The sequence below is a fragment of the Cicer arietinum genome, chromosome 8 (genome assembly GCF_000331145.2).
Source record: "Cicer arietinum cultivar CDC Frontier isolate Library 1 chromosome 8, Cicar.CDCFrontier_v2.0, whole genome shotgun sequence".
Classification (NCBI taxonomy): Eukaryota; Viridiplantae; Streptophyta; class Magnoliopsida; order Fabales; family Fabaceae; genus Cicer; species Cicer arietinum.
In genome coordinates, this window is record NC_021167.2 from 9,997,045 (window position 1) to 10,016,591 (window position 19,547).

Consider the following 19,547-nt stretch of genomic DNA (forward strand, 5'->3'; position numbering starts at 1 on the left):
AATGGAAGAAGCACTTTTCCGTCTCAATGGAACATCCCCAACCAACATTCCCGAACCCGAACCTAAAAAACAAACCACAGCCAACAAACGAACACTACGCGAAAACAACGCCGCAGGAAACGGAGGTGGTGGTGCCATGAGGTACCGTGGAGTACGCCGCAGACCATGGGGCCGTTACGCAGCTGAAATAAGGGACCCACAATCCAAAGAACGCCGCTGGCTTGGTACTTTCGACACGGCTGAAGAAGCCGCTTGTGCTTACGACTGCGCCGCACGTGCCATGCGTGGCTTAAAAGCTCGCACGAATTTCGTTTACCCAACTTCACCCCCTCACACTTCTCCCACTTTCCCTTCCTTCAACTTCCCACAAAAACATTCTCAACAAACAACCACTCATAACCGCCACGTGTCTTCATGTGGTTGGTCAGAACCACACAGTGTTGATTTCACTAACAATAGAAACCCTTCTAATTCACTCGACATGTTTCTGTTTCGTGAATTTATCAACTCTTCTAATAACAACAACACTTCATTAGGTTCTGACCAGTTTCCTTATTCTTCTTACAACATTAAAAATTGTTGTATGGTTAATTCTTGTGGGGGGTGTGCAAATAGCAACTTTAATGCCTCTTCTTCTACTTCTTCATTTAAGACCAACTCCAACAACGTTAACAACAACTTTGTCGGTGTTAATGAAGATTCAGAGTTTTTTCCCAGAGAGTCGTCTGATTCTGGATTATTGGAAGAGATTGTGAACAAGTTTTTACCGAAAACAAAGCAAGAGAAAAACGAGATTTCACCACAGACAGAAACTTTTTGCAACACTTTTGTTCCTGAAGTTCCTTTTCATGATAACACGGTTGTTTCTTCTACTCAATGGTATAATGAGGGTAAAAAGGGGATTTCCAAGAACGAGGGTTTTGGTGTTTCTTTTGACAGTCACAATGCTTTCAATGTGCAACAGTTTGAACCTTTTAATAATAATGGGTTTAATGCTTTGCAGTCTCTGCCTCTTGGAAATGAACAGATCATGGTGAATCATGCTGAGAATTTTGTTATTCAAGATATATTTCAGTATCAAGAGCTTCTTAATGCTTTTGCAATGAGGATGCAAAATGCTTAAGTTTATTTTATTATTAATTATGTATGTTAATTAGGAGAAATTTCACAAGTTAAGTTTATGTAGCTTAATTTTGCTTAAAAGCATCCCTAATTCTATAGATATATTATGTTGAATTTCCTTCCCTTTGATTTTTAGGGTTTTGATGTTTCTAGGTTAAACAATGTTACTACTATGTACTTTTCCTTCAAGTAGCTACTATGTTCTGAAAAGTAATAGATTTCAATAGTATTTGGATAATCTTGTTAAAAGTTTTACTTTTTATTACTATTTTATGAATGCTTTTGGACAAACATGGTTTTTAGTTTTACCTTTTTCTCTACTTTATGCCTTTGTTTTTGTTTGATTTGGTTTTTTCTCCTGTGAAGAATGAAAAGGGTTTAATGAGAACGACACACTCAGAGTAAAGTGAGTTTCTTAGTTTGTCTTGAGTTCCTGTATAATCATGACTTATTTTATGTGGTTGACCTTGGAACTAGAAAAGTTTGTGTCTTAATTTGTTGCATATACTTTTTTATCATGCTTTGTTTGTTTTAGAGAATGTATTGGTCTGGTTGGAGTAATGTCCGGTTGTGATGTCGTTTTCTTCTTTGTTTTGTTGTGGAGTTTATGAAGTTAGGAACAAAAAGAAAGTCTAAAGGAGAATGGTATTGAAAGTGTGTTATGGGGAAAAGTGTAGAACAAAAGTCTAAAGGGAGAAAATAGTGTCTGCAGGGTGAGGATTTTTAGTTAAACGACGAAACAACATGCAGGGGTGAGAATTTTTAGTTACTATAGTTGGGTAGTGGCCCAAAGAATAAAATAAAATTGATTATTAAGAATGAATTTGTTTCTGAAAGTGCAAGTTTTTGGTTCGGAGTTGCAGATGATTGTTCCATATATCAACTTTGTGTTACGTATGCCTATATACCAATATTTGGACCATAAATTTATAATTAACTAGTTCATATATGTGTGCATTTAAATGTGCACAAATATGTGCCTTTAGTATAAGATATTAAAAGGTGATTTAGTTAATATATACAACATAAAAATGGTTCAAGGTGAAGAAATGATTTTTTATTTTAACATAATCGATTATATTTATTGAAAATATATATTTACGATTTTCTTCTCTAATACAACTAGACAATAACTTTAGTGGTATTAGTTTGACCTGTTGAGTATTGATATTTACATATTAATTTTCTATACCAATCAAATTATTTTTAAGCTATAAACATATTCTTCTATTCAAACATATTACTGTAAACGTTTTTTGAATTGATCCTTTTTCTTCTAACTTTTCTAGTAATCAAATATTTTTAATTACACTAATTCTTAATAAAAAAATGAAACAAAAGACTAAATGCAAATGAGACAAAAAACTAACACACAAAAAACTCAAAGACTCAAAACATAGTCAAAGTTAAGGAAGTAGTAGTACGTGGGTTATTTTGCTTAATAAGACATATGTGGTGGTTCAGTAGCATTGATATGGCCAGATAAGCATTGGTATTAAAAGTTGCGTAATCTAGCATTCGAAATTTGAAAGAACTGACTATGTATTGAATCCCCATTTATGTGTATATATGAGAGTTGCACTGGCCATGGTTCTCTCTTTGTGAAAGGTATTATAAATAATAAATGAAATTTTTATTGGAATGCAACGTGCGATGCATGCAAAATTATGAAAATTGAATGTGTTAATAAATTTCTTCAAGAAGTTGGAAGGGTCTTTATTCTTTGTCTATGTTTTTTTTTTTTGAAAGGTTATCTATCTTTTGTTTCTGTCTTTTTTTAATTAAAAATATTTTCAAAATGTTTATAAATTACGCCCGGCGTGTTCTTGGTTGTTTCCTTGCAAACATTTTTTCAGAAAATAGATCACTAGGGTAACACCAAAAGTTGTCACTTTAGTTGCTTGGGCCTGTGTCTGACAGACTTTTTTAGAGAAGCATTACCCAAAAAACCAATAAGTACACCATTTAGCGAACAACATTATATTTGATAAATAAATAAAAAGTACAAAGAACATTGTATTTGATTTTTCATTTAAATATCTCCGTTTTTTTTAGACTAAATTACATCTGTGGTCCCTTAACTTAATTTTAGATAACGTTTTAGTCTTTTATCTTTTTTTTTCTCGAGTTGGTCATTTATTTTAATTTTAAGTGACAATTTGATATTTTATAATTTAAAATTTCAACAATGTAATCCTTTTTTATACAAAAATTCAAAAAAATTATCAAAATTTTCAACCAAAACTCATAAAATTAATAATCATTTTCAATATAATGCAAATTTTATCAAATCCATAACTCAAATATTCAAATACATTCATATTTTCATCCCAACAACATCAAATAAAGAATGAAAATATGACTTTATTTCAAGATTTAAGTTATGAATTTGATTAAATTTATATTTTATTGAAGATGATAATGAATTTTATGGGTTGGATTTTATGAATTTTATGTATTTTGTTGAAGATGGTAATAAATTTGAATTTTATTGAAGAATTTTTTTTTAAACTTTTATAGAAGGTCGATTCCCTAGGAAACGACGTGCAACTAGACCTTTTTTTATTTAATATTTATTATCATTTAATAAATCAAAATTAATTAAATTATTTAAAAAATAAAAATACTAACAATAAATTAAAATAAAATACATTAATAAATTATAAATTAATTTTATATTTTAATTATTATTATTATAATTAAAATGATTAAATTATATTATAAATTTTAAAAATATATATATTAAAAAAATACATCAAATTTGAGTAGATGTGTCAGCAGCGTTTGGACAATATTTTTAGTATGACTAGAGACCCGACATAATCCACATTTTCTTGGTACTCTTTCTATAATGTTCATTTATGTTCCAATGTGTTTGCTCTTTGGGCGATCTTTCTTGACTCTCTGCATTAGTGGATTGTGACACACCTTAACACATTCATATTTTGGCCAATATCATTTGTTTGGTATAGGCTGGAACGCTTCACTGTAGAGTACCGTTTCCACCTTGTATATGTTAGGTATAAGGCTCAAATAATTATATTTTATGCTAGAACATGCTGATATCACATGTGAACAAGGCATATGTGTAGCTTAATATTTTCCACAATCGGACCACTTTTTAGAAAGGTTTACACTGAAATGACCAATTGGTCGTTCTTCTCTTGGAACTACTGTCTCGTGGACCATGAAAGTATGGTTGCTCCGATCAAAACTATTCACTCTATGACTATTGGATTTTTTTATTTTCAGTTTCATAAAATTTATGCAAGTTTCTGTGTATACCTGACCAGAAGCTAAAATTGAGTTGTGTCGTTTTCCCATGGTTGGAAACAGTGTCCCTATTTTAAAATAAGTTGATTGGACCAAAACAATGATGAAAAGGTTCTGCGGGCCTTTTTAATACTACGTTGATCGACTCTACAAGGTTGGTTGTCATCTGACCCCAACGGCTACCTCCACGGAATGCTTGAATTCAATATTGTCGATGTATATTGTCTAACCATTTCAAAGCCTCCAGGTTAACTTACTATGCCGATTTCTATACAGTAGTATCGATATGTAGGCTCATTGATCGAGTAACCTGTATTGAAACAGTAGACAATGCATTATTACACTAATTATATAAATTAAGAATGAAATTATTAAAAATTACACTAATAATAAAAATTAAGAATGAAATTGTAACCCATAGAAATAACTTTTTTCTTCAAAGCATTCTCCTTAAATTCCCTTGCAAAATTTTGTGAAATATGTCGGACGCATAACATATGCTTTGATGGAGGATCTTGCCACCCATTATTCGGATTATTATAAGCACTCTTAATGGATTCGTGTTTATCTGAAGTCAAACAAATGTTGACTTATGGAGTGATGTATTTTCTCAAATTTCTGAAAAAGAAACTCCAACCCTCGTTTATCTCACCTTCCATAATAGCCTAAGCAATAGGAATTACATTGTCTTTCTCATCATGTGCAACTGCTACCTATAGAGTTCCCTTATACTTGTCGTACAACCAAGTCCCATCAACTTGTACTATTGGTTTATAAAATTTATACGCAGATATTTACGGAACGAAAGCTCAAAATAATCTATGAAATATCCTTATCCCACCTATCAAACTATTCTCATGATAAGATGTGATGGTTTCCATTTCAATTTTGGTTCCTGGAGCAAACATTTGCATAACTAACAATCGTTGTAGGAGTTGATAGTAAGGCTCTTCTCAATTGCCATAAATTTGTCGACGCTTTATTTTTCCCATCCAGGTCTTTCAATAACTAACTGTGTAGTTGTGTACCCGAATATGAGCAATAATGACCTTCACTTTGATTGAAGGATCCACTTTCACAACTTGCATTATGCTTATACATATCGTGTTAGAATTGAGCTTCGTTTGATCTTGTGACAATGCATAATTTGTGCATGTATGAGGCACATTCAATTTATCAATCACCCACAATTCACTTTTTTCGTGTTTTGAATCTCTGCATCTAAACAAACAATTTTGATTGCATGTACGCATTCATCTTTGTTGGCATGTACGCATTCATCTTTGTTTTGAAACTTCATTCCAACTGCAAGAGTTTCATCTACTGTTGGAACTTCGTTAATGAACAAGTGATCAAATTTACTTGATTGCTATTGAGTATCTAAATTGATGCTCTTCATGTGAGATGGTGAATCGAAATCAAGTAAGATATGTTGATATTTTGCTTTCATATCTTCATCAACATCAATGTCATCGTCAACATCAATGTCATCTTCCATATCATGTAAGATAGGTTGATTTTCATACTCATTCATAGTATATTTTTGTAGATCTATATATGGAGAGTTTGATTGCTTCTTTAGTTTTAAAGTAAATAATATATTTATATATTTTAGAACTCATAAATTTTAATGACAAATAAATATTATATAGAACAATCATTTAAATAATTGTTTGTGATTACATTATTTAATCTCATAATATTTACAATATTTATTTTTCTTATTTATGTGGTGTGATTTATGTATTTCAAATTATTGTACACTGTATTTTTTATGAATATTGTTTTTACGTATCTTTTTATGAATATTACTTATTATAGCATTTTCTTATATATATGAAACATTTAATATGTAAAAAAAATTAATTTATTTACAAAATATTATTTATACACTTGATTTAATAAAAGCTTAAATCAATATCTTAAAAGTATTTTTATAAAATAAATTTTATAAAATTATTACTTCTTTATAATGTCTTTATAAATAATCACAGGCACTTTATTTTAGTGGTATATATATTAGTTTGAGATCAGCTTTGTTGAACTAGCTATTTTCATATAACATATATTACCATTAAATAATTTTTAAGTTTTAAAATATAAGCTATTTATTTATTTATTTTATTCATAGGAATAGAACTCCTGCATACTAGGAATATTCTACACACCAATCATTTGCATTAAACTCCGGTGATTATAAATCTTTTATTTTATTGGAGCATAATTGAATAAAATGTTTTCCGTCCTATTTATCTTAATATCATGATAGTATACATGAAAATTTAACTTTTTATCGTTTATAATTTGATTATTCAACTTATATATAGTGTTATTTTTTTACAAATAATTATTATTTAAAAATATTATATCTGATCATATAATATATTATAATATCATTTAGTTTAATGATAATGTTTTGTAAATTAAAATAATTTAAAATTTAATATCATATATACATATAAAAGACAACTTATATTATACAACCCACGAACTGCTATACTAATTATGTATATATAGTACAATAATATAATTACCCATAATTAATTATATATATATATAATTAATAATATTGATTTGATTATTAATAATTAATATTATTTATTTTATTGTTTAAAGTAATTTGTTTTCTTAAGAGGTATCAAATTCATACACTACCATGCGTCGGCGTTACATTAGTTATGCATATTGGGTTGTAAGAAATATGGATTTGAAATAAGAAGAGACAAAATTAGACATCTTATGTGTAAGAAAAAAACAATATTAGACATGATATGCAGATTCCAGATGGACCGTGGCCTATGTTACTATTAAGCAATAAATTGGGAGAAAAATGAGTACGTAACCGATGAATATGATGATGATCATGAAATTATGGAAAGCTCCAAATATAGGGAAGTTAGGATCTTAATTGTCATTTATTCTTCCGTACTTTCTCTAATGCTTCCAATTTATCAACCATTCATTATTTTTCTCTCTAATTGAAGGTTTTTGCCGGAATTCATAGGAACAAATTCTGCCCAATACTAACACTTTTATGAGTACCAATTATTTCTTTTTACATTAATATACTTTTCACACGCATCCTTATTAGATATGCTAAGTAATAGTCGACCTAGATGCTTATAAATAAAACAACAATCTTATATTTACATCCTAAATTTTCATACAATTATTTAACACTTTATTTTTATTTTTAATCACATAATCAAAATATCACATTATTTTTATTAAAATAATATTGAGATCTGCAACAAAAATTAAACCAACAAAATAGAAGACAAATAATTACAGAAGAAAAACGAAAACGCAGAATGTTCAGAAAACCAAAAAACAGAGATTGATTATCGTTCTCCGTTTTCTGCAGTTTTCTAAAACAGTTTTCCTTTCTGCAGTTTTCTAAAATCAGTTTTCTCTATTAATGCAAACGAAAATTAAAGAAGGATAAGGGAAGAATAACACCAAGAATTACGTGTTCGGTCTCAATTGTTGAGATCTACGTCACGGACAAGCAAGCAAGATTAATCCACTAATAATGATTGAAACTTTACAAGATTAAAGTCTTCTCAAGATTGATCTCCTAGTATCTATTACTGTTTATGAACCAACAATACTAGTCTTTCTCTCAATCTTTCTTTTCTCCCTTTAATCTTCTCTCTCTGATTTTCTATGAATCATGAATTGCATATGCCTCTCTTAGTTTTCCAGCTCTTCTTGTTACAACAACAACATTACTTTTCTGCCACATTACAACTTTATTTATAGGCTTAATTGCAGTTTTGGTCCCCCTATTTTAGCTGAAACGCGAAAGTAGTCCCCCCCATTTTGTTTCTCCCCAGTTTTGATCCCCCAAACAGAATTTTGGTCCAAAACTTGATGAAATTTTACTTTTTTTGTATTTATTTAAGTCACATCATGCCTCAAGATCTCATTTGCAACAATTATACTCGAAATCTATGATCATAAATGATGTAGTACAACTTTAAAAAATGAAATTTCATCAAGTTTTGGACCAAAATTCAGTTTGGGGGACCAAAACTGGGGAGAAACAAAATGGGGGGACTACTTTCGCGATTCAGCTAAAATAGGGGGACCAAAACTGCAATTAAGCCTTATTTATATTATACAAGAGCAAACTAACTAACCCCCTATAATAACTAACTTGGCCAAAAGTAGTTATAACAACCACTAAAGCTTAACTAACTTTAGTTAGATGATTTGAGACACACATTCACAATTCTCCACCTTGACTCAATATCAGAATAATTCAATCTTTGATCTTGCTGCCATTGCTTCATCTTTACTCTTTGTTGAAGCCAACTATGTCCAAGCAATGCTTGAACTTAGCTTGTGAAAGTGATTTGGTGAATGCATCAGCTGGGTTGTCCTCGGTTGCAATCTTCTCAACTGAAACCTGCTTTGAATCGATCACATCTCTTATGAAGTGATATTTAACATCAATATGTTTAGACTTATTATGATACACTTGATGCTTGGATAAGTGTATAGCACTTTGACTATCACAATAAATTGAAACACAATTCTGATTTATTCCTAGTTCACCAATAATTCCTTTCATCCATAAAGCTTCTTTAACACCTTCAGTAAGCGCAATGAATTCAGCTTGAATTGTAGAAAGTGCTACCACCGATTGTGTAATTGCTCTCCAACTTACAACAGTCCCATATAGAGTGAAAACATAACCAGAAATTGATTTTCTAGTGTCCATGTTTCCAGCATAATCCGAGTCCACATATCCTTTGATTGGTACCTTGTCATGATGAGTCTTTTTGAATTTTAAATCTGCTGTTAGTGAGCCATTTAAGTACCTCATAATCCACTTAAGTGCTGACCAATGCAGTGCTTCTGGATTTGTCATAAACCTGCTAACAACATTCACAGCATACGCCAAATCTGGCCTGCTACATATCATTCCATACATTATGCTGCCAACTTAACTAGCATAAGGAATGGTACTCATTCTTTGTCTTTCCTCATCAGTCTTAGGTGAGTCTTGCATAGACAATTTGTAATTTTTCCCCAGAGGAGTAGTAACTTGTCTTGCCTCATGCATTCTATATTTAGTGACAACTTTCTTCAGGTAGGCAGCTTGAGAAAGAAATAGTTCCCCTTTCATTCTATTTCTTTTTATATATATTTTAAAAGAGAACAATTGTTGTTTCATGAAGAGCCTATTTGAAACTGATTTAGTCATGTAGAAAGATTCAACTTTAAGCCATAAGGCTGCTGCTGCTGGTTCCCTTGCAACCTCCCTCAAAACTTTGTCTCCAAGACACAAGATGATAGTGCTCTTTGCCTTTTCAACCAGTTCTTCCTTTTCTCATGCAATCATTGTTGTAGGAATAGCCGATTCACCATTCAATGCGTTCACCAAGCCTTGCTGTACCAGAATAGCATGCATCTTTATCTTCCACAGACCAAAGTCATTTGCTCCATTGAACTTTTCAATATCAACCTTTGTGGTTCCAACCATTGTTGCTCCCTTCCCACAGACGGCGCCAATTGTTAAAACAATATTGGGATCTGCAACAAAGATTAAACCAACAAAATAGAAGACAAACAATTACAAAAGAAAAACAAAAACGCAGAATGTTCAGAAAACCAGAAAACAGAGATTGATTATCGTTCTTCGTTTTCTGCAGTTTTCTAAAACAGTTTTCCTTTCTGCAGTTTTCTAAAATCAGTTTTCTCTATCAATGCAAACGAAAATTAAAGAAGGATAAGGGAAGAATAACACCAAGAATTACGTGTTCGGTCTCAATTGTTGAGACCTACGTCACGGGCAAGCAAGCAAGATTAATCCACTATTAATTATTGAAACTTTACAAGATTAAAGTCTTCTCAAGATTGATCTCCTAGTATCTATTACTGTTTATGAACCAACAATACTAGCATTTCTCTCAATCTTTCTTTTCTCCCTTTAATCTCCCCTCTCTGATTTTCTATGAATCATGAATTGCATATGCGTCTCTTAGTTTTCCAGCTCTTTTTGTTACAACAACAACGTTACTTTTCTACCACATTACAACTTTATTTATATTATACAAGAACAAACTAACTAAGCACCTATAATAACTAACTTGGCCAAATATAGTTATAACAACCATTAAAGCTTAACTAACTTTAGTTAGATGATTTGAGACACACATTCACAATTTTTTTTCTCTCAAAATATATACATGATACATCTCTATGGATATCCACCAAACAATTTTTTAAATAAATTAATATTCGTAGATTTATAGATTTGTTGCTCTTTGAGAAGAGGGGGTGATCTTTCATGTTTTTTATAGACATTTATACGAGTCAAGATGCTTTGATTCTAAAAGTAATCACTCTCATACTTACTTTACTTTAAAACTCGTCTCATAGACATTAAAATTTATCAATTCAACTATTAAATTAATAATTTTTATATAATATATTAAATTTAAAGTTTCATAAAATTTTAAATATATATTACACTTTATTAAGTAACTTGAATTAAATGTATAATATAAATTTAAAAATATAAATAAAATATTGATTATAAGAGCTACATGTATTCGACTTTTGTAATTTTTTATATGTATTGTGAAATAACATAAACATATTTAATAGTTGAATTAATTAAATTTAATATCTATAATGAATTATGAAATAAAGTGTGACAAGAATTATTCGAGTCAATGAATATATATATATATATATATATATACTAATTAACTAATACTTTCTTGTAATGTAACGTTTTTTTTTATAAATTCTTGAATATTCTTTTCAATTATTATGTTTTCCTATGATACAATTAGTAAATCAATTTATTAATCAATAAAAGTCATTTGTATAACACTTGATTAATATAATTTTTTAAGTCATTTCCAAATGAGTTTAATTGTTTAAAACTTTAATTTCCTAAATAATTTATTTTATGACTTACTCCCTCTATTGCTATTAATAAAAAAGTATAAATTAATGTATTTAATTTAAATTATATATCAAATATCACCTTTTGGTAATTTATTTTACTTATAAGAACGGAAGGAAGGATACCAAATAGCTTACAATAAAAACCAAAAATTCTATTTGTTTTCCCAGAGAGGGAAACAACAGGAAAAAAAAATGGATGTTTTTGAAGAAGCAAAATGGTTAATATTAACTTATAAGCATAGCAGTAAAGGCACGAGGGCATGAGCTTGCACTACAAATCTGCAACAACAAAAATTACATCAAGGGTCTTAATTTGTATTCATAGTATTCGCACATTATTTAAATTAATATATATATATATAGCTTATTCTTTATATTATAATAACGATGATGATAATAATAATAATAATAATATAAGTACATATAATCGATCATAAATTTATTAATATAATAATTTTTAATTTTTTTCACTTTACAATTCATTTATTTTAGAAGATCTAAATTCTTAAAAATATTTTCTATCTACTTTTTTCTTAAAAAAAAAAAAAGAATTCGTTGATAAATTAAAGACCACTGAGCTAAATATAGATAATTTTACTTGAGAGATTGATATATTTTTTTTTAAATATAGACAAACTTGGTGTGTCTCAGCATTTAAAAGTCTCTCTTGCGCTACTAACTCGGTGGGGAACAATAATAAATATTTCAGTTTTTTAATCATTCGATCGGAAATTTAATCCACAGTCGATGTATATTAAAAAATACTAATTTTTTAAATGAATGTCGCTATTTCAGATATTAATTTATGAGTAGTATAAATTATCCAAAAAAATATCTATTGTCCTAGAAATATGTGACTCAATCTCAAATATTTACATTTATTATAAATCTCTCCATTGAGTAATCTATTAAAATTGAAAAATATCTCAATCGAATAAAGTGATCTAAAATTTACCTCAAAGGCATTTTATCGACTATAATATTTTCACAGCAAGAACAAGGGAAATTACCTTATTTTACATTTGAAGGAAAAAATAAAACATTTTGAAATATCCCCTCCTGTCATTATTATAAGAAAAACAAAATAATTTTACTTTTGTTATAAAAAACTAGTTTTAGATCTTTATTCTTTTAAGTTTTCATTTAATTAATATATGTCGATTAAGTTGAAAATTTTGTTCCGAGTTCAAATTTAAAACATCACAGTTGTATGTGAATTTATAATGATATTTATCATCTCTTCTACAAACAAAACAAAACAACTTTTTAAATTTTACACTAAAACACAATATAAATTTACTATATTTTTTTTTTTAATTTCAAAGAAACAACTATCCACATTAAATATTTATAATCCAAATAAATTGTGTATCACAAATAATAGTATTAAATTGTTCAAAATTCTAATAAATTTGTGTTACAATAGTAGTGGCCAAAGTAATATAGGATAAAGAAGAAGCTATGTTGATGAAACTAATGTGCAAATACTATGAACACATTGAAGTCTAGTGGATAAATTTTTTGTTTAAATATCTCAATTTTTTTAATTACTGAATTGCCCTTGAAAACAATTTACGCGAATTCCTTACTTTTTTATTCAAGTAGGAAGTTGCTTCCAGGGAAGCGACCAGCTCAAGGAAATTTTTTAAAACTTTTATAGAAGGTCGCTTCTTCGGAGAATGACCTGCAACTAGATTTTTTTTAAACATTTTTTATTATTTAATAAATTAAAATTAATTAAATTGTTTAAAAAATAAAAATATTAATAATAAATTAAAATAAAATACATTAATAAATTATAAATTAATTTTATATTTTAATTATTATTATTATAATAAATAATAATTGTAATTATAATTATAATTAAAAATAATTATAATTATAATTAAAAAGATTAAATTATATTATAAATTTCAAAAAATTACATCAAATTTGTTGCAAATAATAATAATAACAATTAAATAAAAAGAAATTATATTAATAACATCAAAATGAAACGGGATACATTAAATTAACAAGAAAAAAACATCACATTTGAGAAGGAAAAAACATCAAATTTATATCAATGATGTCCACCTAAATGATCTTCAGTCCCACATCTACGATGTCGTCGAACTCTTCTAGCTCTCTGAACGAGTTGAGGTTCTTCTGATTCATCCTGACTTTGATCGTTTTCCTCAATGTAAGTTGTAGGTGGATTAGAACCACTGTCACCTGTTTCCATAAAATTTTGAGATTGAAGATTATACATCGAATCAAACACAATACAAGACAACTCAGGAGTTGGACACTGAGTTCCAAACAAATATAGAAAAGCCCATGTTCTGTTGGATAACCGGAGGTTGGTATTTCTGGCACCGGAGGAACGTAATACTGAGTCAATGGTGGACCATAACATGGAACTCAGTAGGGACGTGTAGGTGAGGTGACGATAAAGACCGTCCTATTGTATTTTGTTGTTGTGAGGTTGATTGAGATGTCGATTGTACATGAGGATATGACGGCGATTGTAAACAGGGATTACATAAATATTGTTCTACATATATAAATAATTTGGTGTGTTGTCTAAACCAAATCATATATTCTATGCTATGACATAAAACACCTTGTACGATATTATCTTGCAACACATAATTCTGGCGCTCGTTTCAATGTTTAATTTCTTCCCTCCAAATCCAGTTTCAATTATCACCAATTCCACATCTCATGTCGACCTCATGGTACATTTTCATGTTCTCTGGTGGTTGTGGTATTTATTGATGGAAACTAAACTAAAGTGTGACTCTATTTGTATGATGTTTTTCAATAATATGATAATAGAGTACATAAGTACATGCAGTCCAAGTGACCCTCTCTTCTTCGGAAACTTCATGTTGGAACCCGAGATAAGGTCTCCAATAAAACTGATATGTAAAAAATAAGCTAAAGTAATTATAACAATTCAAATAAATGTGAATGAATATATTACTTCCTCAACCATCATGTGATCAATTGTTTTTTGGTACCTTCTACGTCGTTATGAGAACTTTGGCGAAATTTAGATCACCATAATTGAACCTGTCGAATATAATAAAAATAAAAAATATAATAAAATTAGTAATATGGTAAGCAATTGGTTTTTAAAAAAGAAAAAATAATATAAAAAAGTAAAAAATAATAATAATATAAAATAATATATTACCTTCGTGCAAGTGAAAATATCCATGGTTTTAGAGATTCTGGAGCAACACAAGACAAACGATACCATGCCCAGTTTTACAACAACAACGCACATCTTCCCATAGATATTATACCGAGTTTCGTTGCAAGACATAGTTCTCTATACAATGTAGCTAAAACGGTTGAACCCCAACTATATTGAGATGCTTTATTTAAATCTCTTGTACACAATTGTTGGATTTGTCAGACATCAATAACCTTTCGATCATATGTAGGATATATGCTTGACACGATGATTGCTTTTCTAATACAAATGCATTTTCACCAACACCGTCAAATGTATCCTTGAGCCACTTTAATTTAATAGAATTACCTTTTGTTGCTCCCTCAAGTGGGATAACTCCTAAGTAATCTTGACAAACTTTTTTAACGTGAACAAGATTGGAACCGCTAACATGTAAACCAGAAACATTTAACCATAAAATGTAATATACATCTTTTAAAGTTATTGTGCACTCACCTACTGGAAGATGAAACATGTGAATTTCATGTTTCCATCTCTCAATCATGGCACTAATCAGACCGATATCTATTTTATAATTTATGAGTTTGATCACTTCACTGAAGTCAGCCGCTTGCAAATATGGTAATATGACTTCATTTGGTTTTTTGTTAACATTACCTTGACATTTCATTTATCCCTAAGGGTGACTCAAATTAATAACAAATAACAAAAATAAAATAAATAATGAGAATTAAAAAAAAATGAGAATTAAAAAATTAAAAATAAAATAATTAATAGACTAAAAAAATTAAAAATAAAATAAAAAATTTAAATACTTACGAATGTTTTAATGTATTTGATTTCATATATGTGATTTGTAGATAGTTTCATGATAAAAATTCAAATTTTTGATAACTTTGAATGTATGAAATAGATCTGATAAAGAAAAGTGAAGAAGTTGTAATTAAAAGTTTGGAGGAATGATGTATTTATAGGTCGCTTCCTCAGGCAACAACATTGCCCCATTTTAGATGTGTTTAGGAGGTCGCTTCCCCATGCCACGATCTCTTCAGTATGTCCCTCCCCGAGGCCACGATTTCTTCAAGAGGTTGCTCCCCGAGGCCACGATTTCTTCAAGAGGTCGCTTCCCCAGGCCACGATATCTTCAAGAGGTCGCTCCCCGAGGCCACGATCAGTGCAAGGCCACGATTATTTAATCCCGTCCATCGAATAAAAGTTATCAACGGATGTAGATGATCAACACAAGGCAATCATTGTGATTTGTTTTCAACTAATGACATTATTCTATTCAATATTCAATCTCGTCAGTTGAATAAAAGTTATCAACGATATTCCCCTTAGTTATCAATATTCAAGTCTACAATGCGATCTTCCCCTTAGTGTCTTATATAATATCAATAAGGAAGAATTAAGTGATTATAGTGAAGAGGATGAAACATACTTCGATGAATCATCTGGTAATTTTATGTTGACGAAGATATGAAAGCAGAAGATCAACCTATCCTCTTGATTTCGATCCACCATCTCACCTGAAGAGCATCAATTTAGATACTCAATAACAATCAAGTGAGTTTGATCACTTGTTCATTAACGAAATTCCAACAGTAGATGAAACTCTTGCAGTTGGAATGAAGTTTCAAAATAAAGATGAATGCGTACATGCAAACGTTACCATTTAAAATAATCATTGAATTTTATAGTACAAAAATCATATTTAAAAAGGTATGTTATTTATTGTTCAATAGTGATTATAGTTGAATGAGTATGAAAATATTCAATAGTGATTATAATATGAATGAGTATGAAAATATTCGATAGTGATTATAATTGAATGCGTATAAAAATATATTCAATAATGAGTATCACTGATTCATTAAAAAAGATAATTGTTAAAAATTAATCATACATTCAAAACTATTTTAATAAGTTTTTCAATTGCTTCAATTCATTATTAAAAAATTACATTCTCTCCAAAAAATGTGACGTTTTTTTATTTAAAAGATTGAAAAGCACAAAGGTATTATTAAAAAAGAGAGTGTGTCATGAATTAGCATTGATTCTAAACTTTATTTCTCTATTATATTTTTAAATTTGTAGTGATTAATTCAATTTATAAAGTTTGATTCGAAAATATATTCACAATAGATCTTGTTCAAAAATATTTGTAAAATATTGAAATAAGTTAAAATTTATTTTTTATTCAACCAAATATTATATATATATATATATATATATATATATATATATATATATATATATATATTACCATGTTAGTTTACAAAGTAAAAGTTTTATAAATCATATTTTATTTCAATTGAAAACCACAAAGTTGATAACCAAGTGGTTAGTTATCATTTTTGAAATTTAATAGGAAGGATCATCTAAATTAAATTAGTGCTAATGTAGTATAATATTTATAACTTTTTTATATATATTTATTTTTCTTACACTATTGATAAAATTACAAAATAATAGTTGAATTATGTAATAATAAATTATTTTGAAATTGATTAAAAAAAATTGGACATTGTTCTTAAAAATCAACATATAGTAAAATTTCTAATCTAAAGTTATGGATTTAAAAAATGAACAAAGTACACTCAAATAAGAAAAAAAAGAAAATCTCAATTAAGAATCTTAACTGTTATATATACATGATTGTGATGGATTGACTAATTGTGTAAAAATGTGAATTATGTATTCTAGTAATAAAAATTATCTTAGTTTAGTTATGCCTTTGATTTGAATATAAATTCTTAATTAAATTAAATAATATTAATATATTTTGAGATTGATTAAAAGACTAAATGATAGTTAAATTATATAATAGAAAATTAAATTGATTAAAAATAATAAATGAGAATTGTTCTTTTAATTAATATGTATTAAAATTCATGATCAAAGATTCCAATTTTAAAAAATGGACATTGTATCATTTAACGAGAAATAGAAAATCTTTCCCGTTGAATATTAGTTTTATAACGATATGATGATTATTAATAAAGTGTAAAAAATTGAATCTTAATGTACAATATATATTAAAATGAGTCCTTTAGTCATAACTTGATTGACAAATACTGATATTGTTAGGTCGAACATCTTATCTCAAATTCAAACTTAGATTATACAATTGTGTGAGTTAATTATGGTGAAATCTATCATTTCTTATAAGATAAAAAATATTAAAGTAATTTAAATTATATTTCTTGAATTTTGTATGTAGTTTGCATATTGATTCTTGATTACATTAAATTATTTAAAAATTGATTAGAAAAAGTAGATGATTGTCTTAAGTTAGCAAGAGAAACAAGTTTGTATTGAAACTTTAGTTAAATGGACATAGAAAAACCAAATGGATTTAAATTATAATTGCAATCGACTTGTAATTTTTTTTTAATTTAATTTTGTATATTATTTTAATATTATATATTTGTATTTTAACAAATTTATGATATATATATATAAATGATTTTTCAGAAGAATTCTCTCAATAAAAGCACCAATGTAACGTAACTTTATTAGGGCTAAATTAATGGAAGTAGAAATATTTTAAAATTAAAGAGACTAAAAGACTAATACTAAATCTATTCTAAAATCTAATTTCTTCATTCATTTATTGGTAATGATTACAATCACTATTTTCATATTTATAATATAGAAGAAAACATATTCTAATATAGGATAAATGATAAACTAGACAATTAGTTATTATAATGGATATATCTAGATCCTTCTAGAAATAAATGACTCATCATATAAAATATTTAAGGAAACTTGGACTTAATCTTAACATATTTGGACCATAGCAAAATATAGAATGAAATTTATAATTAAGTTCATATAAGGAAAAATAGAATTAGGTTAAATGTATTTTTTTTAATGATATTATACATTATATAATTAGAAATGTTGTTGGGGTTCAACTTCCACATTAATTGAAAATATTGCGTATTTTATAGTTAGAAAGATTGGGGTTATCAATTATGCTAAATCTTTTTTTTTAAGGGAACAATATGTTAAATCTAAAGTCGAAAATATTCTATTTTCTCAATTTGACGTTGATGGAAAAATATTATTACCAATTAAACAGTAAATTAATATTTTTTTGGTAGATCGAGATTCTTTAAAAAAAATTAAATTTAAATTTGAGTTATTGAAATTAAAATTATTTTGTTATAAAATGCAATTAAAATATTGATAAATAGTTTCTTCACGCTACTAAGTTCTATTCTTCACGCTAATATATGTTTTGGGAAAATCAACCTAAATGCATTTACTTGAGATATTAGTTTTGATTTTCTTCATTGAAATTAAAATTCAAAATCATCCCCATTCACATTAAAAGTAAAATTTTATTTTCAAAATTAAAATTTTATTTACTATTTATTTTCAGAGTGACGCATTTATAAATATTACATTTAAATCTTTTCAAAAATTTACATTTAAAGAAAATTTTACAAATTACACACGCGCAATGCGCGAGTTATATTCTAGTGTAAAATTATATCAATACCCATACAACGTGTATGTTATAATCTAGTTATATGATAATCATGCATTCTTACATGAAGAGTTGCAAGATGATATGTATTTTAGAAGGAGTTCAATGTGACAAGTCTAATCAAGTTTGTAAGTTGATGAAAAGTTTATATGAGCTCAAATAGTATAAAAATATCTTTAAACCGAAATTGTTAAATTGAACATCATGTCTCTAGTTTGAACTCGGGACCTCACACTTACGAAGGTATTTCCCATCTTGTTTACGTACTAAATAAAAAAGTGGTATAGAAATTGACTTCTATAATGAACACTACTAGACCTGACATTATCTTTGCTACACAATAGTTGAGTCAATTTTTTCACAATCCAACCATGACACATTATCAGGCAGCTATTTGTGATACTACGGTTGTGAGCTTCTATGGTTCCTATTTTTATTGAAAGATCTTGGTGTCATGTACATTGCCACAAATCATGTGTTCCATGAAAGAACTAAGCCTCTTGCAATTGATTGTCATCTGGTTAAGGAGAATGTTCAACA

At 28.2% G+C, this 19,547-nt stretch overlaps 1 protein-coding gene across 1 annotated transcript; it reads left to right on the forward strand.

The window, feature by feature from the left end:
- The first annotated feature begins 1 nt into the window (after position 1).
- On the forward strand, positions 2 to 1,206 carry LOC101504970 (ethylene-responsive transcription factor ESR1-like). The gene has a single exon (XM_004489718.4). The coding sequence runs from the start codon at positions 2 to 4 to the stop codon at positions 1,121 to 1,123; it is 1,122 nt and encodes a 373-aa protein (XP_004489775.1). The 3' UTR covers positions 1,124 to 1,206.
- Positions 1,207 to 19,547: the final 18,341 nt, after the last annotated feature.